This window comes from Heptranchias perlo, chromosome 2 (assembly GCF_035084215.1).
Source record: "Heptranchias perlo isolate sHepPer1 chromosome 2, sHepPer1.hap1, whole genome shotgun sequence".
Taxonomy (NCBI): domain Eukaryota; kingdom Metazoa; phylum Chordata; class Chondrichthyes; order Hexanchiformes; family Hexanchidae; genus Heptranchias; species Heptranchias perlo.
This window is the reverse complement of record NC_090326.1, coordinates 111,523,302-111,530,610: the sequence shown is the minus strand read 5'-3', so window position 1 is coordinate 111,530,610 and position 7,309 is coordinate 111,523,302. Positions and strand designations below refer to the sequence as shown.

The 7,309-nt window shown below is 39.2% G+C and overlaps 1 protein-coding gene across 2 annotated transcripts in view; it reads right to left on the bottom strand.

The window, feature by feature from the left end:
- Positions 1 to 242: 242 nt before the first annotated feature.
- egfra (epidermal growth factor receptor a (erythroblastic leukemia viral (v-erb-b) oncogene homolog, avian)) overlaps positions 243 to 7,309 on the bottom strand; it is a 279,179-nt gene continuing 272,112 nt past the window's right edge. For both annotated transcript variants that reach the window (XM_068005749.1, XM_068005757.1), the window contains exons 27-28: positions 5,620 to 5,725; positions 243 to 4,431 (exon numbers count right to left, since the gene is read on the bottom strand). In XM_068005749.1, coding sequence (XP_067861850.1) covers positions 4,031 to 4,431; positions 5,620 to 5,725 — 507 coding nt within the window. In that variant the 3' untranslated portion in view covers positions 243 to 4,030. The remainder of the gene's footprint in view (positions 4,432 to 5,619; positions 5,726 to 7,309) is intronic.

Below are 7,309 nucleotides of genomic sequence, written 5' to 3'. Positions count from 1 at the left end.
AAACAGACAAGGACAGACCCATCAGTCTTAATTTCCATGTAAAATAATGTTTCATTATTTACCTCCTTAAACTCATCATTTTGAACACAATTAGATTTCCCCTCAACCTGTTTCAGTATATACTCCCCTAGGTTTCTTAATTATAGTAGTTGCTAATTAAAAATAGCTTGATCTGCAACCACAAAAATCCTAACAAAATCAAACAGTAACCAAAAAAAAAATCAAACAATGCTGAGCTCACGATGTTTCACAAATCTTTTATTTCATAAAGTATCATGCACCAGTGGTTTTATATTTCTATGGAAAAGAAATCAAATTTAGTAAAATATTCACATACAAAAAAAAAACTGTCTTGTAATTACAGCATGTATTCGGTTTTTAGGCCAAAAGCCTGTAAAATGGTAAATACAGGTGGTAATGGATTGGCAGTGATTCATGATAATTTCTATCTATAGAAAGACCAGAATAACCTATTGCTTTAAGTAACTGTGCAGAGTCAAATGCTTTCAGTTAAATCAAATAAAACTGTCGAATATCTTCATTAAAGTTAATGTGCTTAAAATCTTAAATGTTTGACTTGTCTTGAAGAAGCAATCAAAATATTTGACAAGTGATTAAAAATGTTTACACTGTGGCATACGTTACATTTTCCTTGTATTGGACTCAATATACATATAGCATATAATGATTTCTTATTATCAATACACCACATAAAAAGACTGGATTTCATTTTTATACAAATAATGCTTCAAAAATTCTTTAGTTTTTTTTTAAAATTACTAAATCTCAGCAACATTTGCCTGCAAAAATGTACATAATTTATAAAAGGAGATACTATCCATATTGTTAAAACGCAAGTTATCCTAATTTCCATTTCCCTTCATCCACATAACTCAACCATCTTCCACACTTCACAAATGTTACCATACCTTAATCAAAATTATCAACACAAACGAGTAGTGCATTAATGGTCATCATTTGGAATTTGTTAGGAATAACTGAAGATAATGCCAGAAATTAGAAACCCCACGAAAGAAAGTTCAGCTTTGAGCAGTGCATTGGCGCCGATGAACACAGTGCTACAGAGCAGGGACAGGTGAGACATTAATCCTCATTCCGCTCAGTTCCAATTTGAGTCATGTTCAAAGGAAGGTGTGACATCTTGCAAGGGAGGGGGTGGTAAATTGGAGGAGAGTGTCACAACTGCGAGGTGTGTGGCACCTCCTAGCAGTTGGTTACAAGAAGCAATGGCAGTAGTTTGTTTGCCTGTCCTCTCAGATGCAAGATGGTAGGCAATGATCGAAAAGATGATTATAGAGAAGAAAATAAATTTCAGCTTTGATGCAAATCTACCAAGAATGGTAAGCACAGAGGCTGGATGGGAATTAAGTTTTTACATGTAGCTTTTTCTTATCCAGAACCAGAATATCCTCTGTTGGATAGAGACAGAAAAAATTATTTGGAGGATTAGAATGCAATTGAGATTTCAGTTAAAGCGGAGAGTTTGAGTAACACTTTATAGGATAATTTGGATCTGGAAAACAAAATGAATGGGAGGATGTAGATAGTTAGTTGGCAAACGGGAATTAGCAGAGGTTGCTGGCGGATCTTGGTAGACAGGGCAGGCGCCTGATGGCAATGGAGTCTTGGGAGAGAACGGGTAGAAAAGCTTACTGAGGCTCAAGATTCAAATTTGTTCAAATTTAAATACGTTAAATTCTGACAATTTCTAATAATAAATCTGGCACCACTATTTGAAATTTTTGTTGATCTTGAAAATGGTTAGGATCATTAGTCTCACTGTTCATTAATCATAGAATGATACAGCACAGAAGGAGGCCATTTGGGCCATCGTGCATGTCCCTGTTATTCATTAAGAATCATTTAACAAGTGTTGCAAATTAAAGGAGATTTCTTCCTGCTCATATTAACAAATGTGCTTAAATTGGTTTCTAATTTGTCAAGGAAAAATAAAAATAACGGACACATTTGATTATTGCAATTAGTATTCTGATGCATGCCTGACATGGGAAAAAAAGGTCAAATTCACTCTGCCCCATGCTGCTATTTTAAGTGTCTGTTTACTTACACTTATAGGCTGCTGTCATTTTCATAGTGAAGTGCTAGGGAGGAATTGCTACAGAATTCAGTGATGATAAATTTTAAGAAAATGGTACCAATGAAGTTTAGATCCTTTGTCTCATAAGTGACAAGAGCCCTTAATAGTTTCTGTTACTGACAAAAGATAAAGGAAAAGTGGGGTTGGGGTGTAGGAGTGCAGTGACTCAGCTGCAACAGCATAATGCTGGTGTGATTAGCATTACTGGGCCAAAGTCAGTGCGATGATAAAAATATTGATAGAATACAATACTTTGAGAAGACTAGCTCATTTTCTTAGTGCCAAACAATGTGGTACTAATGCTAGCCTGTGGCATCAGAATGGGAATAGAATCTTGGCCTGCAATTTAAGTTCTTTGAGGGGAAAAAGATCAAAAATGATACTCAAATGTGAAGCTTGAGAAAGAATGTATCACATTGAATCAGTGGTAAAATAAATGATGAGTTGGTTTGAAAAAATAGGTAGATTCATCATATGAAATTTAAGCTCCTTATATTTAGATCTAAAACTACACCTTGCAGATTAGTCATATTATATTGTAAAAATAGATATCTACGAATAAAAACAGAAATTGCTGGAAACACTCATTAGGTCAGGCAGCATCTGTGGGGTGAGAGAGAGAGAGAGAAAGAGAGAGATTGAGATTCCGATGAAGGGTCACAAGACCTGAAATGTTAATCGTACTTTCCTCTCTCCAATTCTGTGTGTTTCCAGCATTCTCTGTTTTTATTTCAGATTTCCAGCATCTGCAGTATTTTGCTTTTTATCTATTAATTAATTAAGTCACATCTCGATGATAATCAATTATAATCAACTGCTGCATTTCAGAACCCTACCCCCAATCATGATTTTGGAATGAGGAATGGAAAGGAGCAAACTTAAGCATTGTAAGATTGGGTTAAGCAAAAGCAGGCTACAAGAATAGTTGTTTTTTCTGGGGCAGGAAAGGGTGGAGAAGGTATGTTCGAGTGAGGGCTAAACTAGGAGAAGATTAAAGTCATGCTGCACTTAATCACAGTTATAGGTGAGAATTGGGTTGTTTTGGACAAAGCAAATTGAGACACTCAATCAGATTGCCTGTTTAACCCATGTTTCAATGAAAGAAAAGTAATAGGGCAAGCACATTGAAACATAATAAGAAACATTTGAATGGACACTGCAGTGCCATAGGATTAGTGGCAGTCTGAAAAGACAGTCTAAGCAAATCAACAGGAGGAATACTGTCTTTCGTAAGCTTGTGTAACATTATGGGAAACACATCACTGGTGCTACGTTCACTTAACATTTTGGCCATCTTTTCATTTCACATAATGATAGCCAGTACAGCACGATTCTAGGGCCCAGTTTACCAGGATATTAGGATTTATACCACATAACCACACATATTGCTTGGATACTGTATTTAATGTTTGCTTTGAAATACTAAGAAAACATTTATATCAGTTTTAAAAAGGATGAATTGCTTGCATGTTCTAAATATGCAGCTGTTGTGACAGTGAGAAGAATGCTTTCAGCTATATGGAGGGGGACATTGTGAAACATGATATGATGCTGCAGGCCAGTGTCTGAAATCTGGGCTACTATTGATTCTACCTCAAACATTAGACATTATCTACACATGTAATATGTAATTTAGTGATTTAAAAAAAGTCAAACTGGAATGCTACTGAAGTAAAACTACAATCTATTTCATTTCCAGGTTGTTTAAACCTAATTTAAAGTGTCAGAGTAAAGTTCCATCACCAGTAACATCTTAATGACTTGTTTTAGTTAGGAGGAAATATTCACAATTCATCTCTTTCCCACCCCCCCCCCCCCCCCACATAGGAATATTCATAACCAGTACCACAGCATAGCTGCATCTGAAAGTCACCAGCGCGATTTGGTCACCAGCTAGTCTGCTGGACCATGTCATACCGTAGAGTTTATCTGACCTCTGGGTGGCACTGCAACACCAAGGTACTCTGGATTCTCTGCTGCAGCATTAATAACGTGACCGTTCATCTTTGTACGTTTAGGAAAAAGATTCTGCTGGTATTCAGGATTGTCCAGGCTTACATTGCGAGTTTTTGTCTGGTCCCAGTGATTTGGATGCCCGAGGCCCGCTTTGCTGATGGGTTGGGAGGCATTCACATACTCTGGCTTATCCACTGCATTAGTGAACGAGTTTAAATACTGAGAATCAATAGCAGGACCCCTGCCATTCTTGTTGAGAGGAATGAAAAGCTCCTGGTAAGCTGGGTTTTCCATATCAGAGACTGGGCTTATCAAATGATTAGGAAGTGGGCTCCTCTTAATTTGATTGACATATTCTATAAAACAAAAAAGAAAACACATTAGCAAAACCAGTCACAGAAAATAACATTCAGCTCCGCTTGTGACATAAATGTGACCATAGAATCATAGAATGGTTACAGCACAGAAGGAGGCCATTCGGCCCATCGAGCCTGTGCCAGGTGAGAGAAACATGTTAGTTTTGCCAAATGATGTCTTCTGAAATTATTTTCATGTCCTATCAATGAGACATGACAGCTTGACAAACATTTAGGCCCCGATATTTATGGGGAGGCGGGAAGGGTTCGGGGGAAACCCAGCAAGGACGGGGACATGGAGCACCTGATGATTTTAACGGCAGGACATCGTCATAATTTTTTTCTTCTGTTTCCTGCCTGGCAGCCGGCCAAATTGAGAGGCTGACTGGCTGCCAGCTGGGAAAACCAGCGACAGGAGGCTGCAGCCGGGGGTCCCTGGCAATCGCGATAGCGGAGCAGGCTTCAGTTGGGGTGGGGGTCGGCCACGATCGCGGGGCAGGCTGAAGATTGGGGCTGGGGGGCGCGGGGAAGGAGGTCACCGATCGCGGCAAGTGCTAGAGAGGCCGCGATCGACAGAAGGGAGGCCAAAGGCTTCCTTGAAGTGCCGGGGTGGGGAGCACTCATGCTCCTCCTAGCCCACGAGGAGTGCTATTAAAAGCACTTACCCTTGTGGAGCTGGAAGCTCTCGCAGCTCTTTCACTGCAGGGTTTCCCGAGCCCTGGGAAATCCGCTCGGCAGCAGTTAAATTTAAATCAGGTTCCCAATTCCACTGTGGGAGCCTCATTAAATATGATAATGAGGTGTCCCTCCTCTCCACAGCAGGTTGGGGACGCGTTTCCAGTTTTTAGGGTTTAACCCCCCCTCACCACACCCCCTCCTTTGTCCTCCTCTCGCCCATCATGGGGGGATTAATATAGAGGCCATAATTTTTTTTAAAAATCACATCATATCCTGATAAATAGTTCAACTAAGGTATTTTCTACTAAAGTAAGCGACCGATTGAGTACCATGAATCAAAAAAAAACTAATTGCAAAGTACACCAAGACACTGCATTTCCCCAATGTAGCAAGCTGGCAATGTTATAAAACAATGGTATGAAACCAGTGTAAGTCACAAATTTTATTCATTACTTATAATTTAGTTCAAGTACCAAATGAGAACAATATTGTTATATTAGTTGCACAAACCTGGGGCAGGTTGGAAACATCCATTTATGTCGTCATCAAGGAGGATTGTCGGATCAGAGCTATAGCGTAAAATTTCACTGTCTTCTCTCTTAGGAATGCCTTGATGCTGCACAATTAACAATAAAAAAAGGGAAGAAAAATTAACAGATTAGTTCCTTTCACAACTAGAATTTTAAATTTGTGGAAGATACTGGCCATGTTAGAATGAATTACAAAGTCACATTTTCAGCTCCTCTTCTGCATGGTACAGCATATTTTATATTCATTTGAACACAACTTCAAACAATCTTCTTCTCCCTAAGCTAACCTCAAAGAAACAAAATTGACAAAGGGAACAAGTTCCTGTATTGCTTTACACACAGTAAAACTGGGTATAGTTTAAAAATATTTGGTGCAGTTCAGTGATGAACTTTATTATTTGCCTCTCCTTAACCATGCACTGCAGTTAAAATGGAAACCTAGCTGAGCTGTTAAGAGTTTAATCAAATGATCTGAATTAGTTTCACAGCTGTAAAAGACTAATTGCTGGGAATTTCCTTGGCGGTTCTCCCGATCGGTGGAAACTCCAGATGGACGTGAAGACAAGGTTTCTGCCGATCTGCTGCTGAAGTTAAGGCAAACTTAGGAGTTCAGGAGAACTCCCTGGCACCTGTTCTATGTCATGAGAGGGGACAACTGGCGAATAATGCAAGCATTTTCCCCAGATATATTCTCCCCTCTTTTCCTGAAGGCACAGTGTTCTGCTGAGATACAGTTCCACAGATACCTCACCCAAATGGCCATTCTTCTTGTATGAATTTAACTTGTCACCACTCACAGTCTAATCAACTGTAGTGAGCATCACAGCACAGCCAGGTATTCACACTTGCGCAGTTTCTAGCAGAGGTAATCGGATAGTGATCAAGAGTGGGAATCCTAGTGCTTTAGTTTTAGATCGAATAGCATTGTTAACATTAAGATTCGAGTGATGTGCAGAGGAACACAATGATAAACATCACGTTAAAACACACACATTCTTCCTGTGCTGCCAAAGCCGTAGATTGCTGTTGAACAGATTCTGTTAATAACAAGCAAAGATCTTAGAACAGTATCATTGATCAGCGCCACTTTAATAAAACTTCATTAATATAGCAACCCAAACATCACAGAAATAGCAACACTGCATCTCTGAAGTGTTAGAGACACTGTCTGGATGAATAATGAAAGCTGCTCCTCTGACCAGTTAAAGGTTGGAGCTGATAAAGGGTCATTTTTTCTTTCCAATGCTGATTTATAAAAGTACAAGAACAATGGTTTGTAAGAGGCTACCAGCTTATATTTCATTAAAATAGAAACAAATCAATTCAGCACAGAAAAAATGTACAAAAGCCATTTTTATTGTTTCTGAATTTATTTCAAAGAGGTGAACCAAGTGTTACAACTGCTGGGTTCCCCCAAATACAGGGAATGCAAGAAATAAATCATCCGAATGGTGCTATTTACTGCACGCTAAATTTTGTTTTTTCAAAAATTCATTCTAATTTCCTCTGCTTCTCTTCTGAAGACACTGGCCTAGAAATTGTTCCCTGCACTGGAATGGTCCACCCGATAATGGGCCTTGGGCCTCATTCACATGAGGCCGATGAGCTGCAGACGCCTGCTGGATGTCCCCAGGCACTTCGTCGGCAAAGAGGATTTCGATTATGGGCCA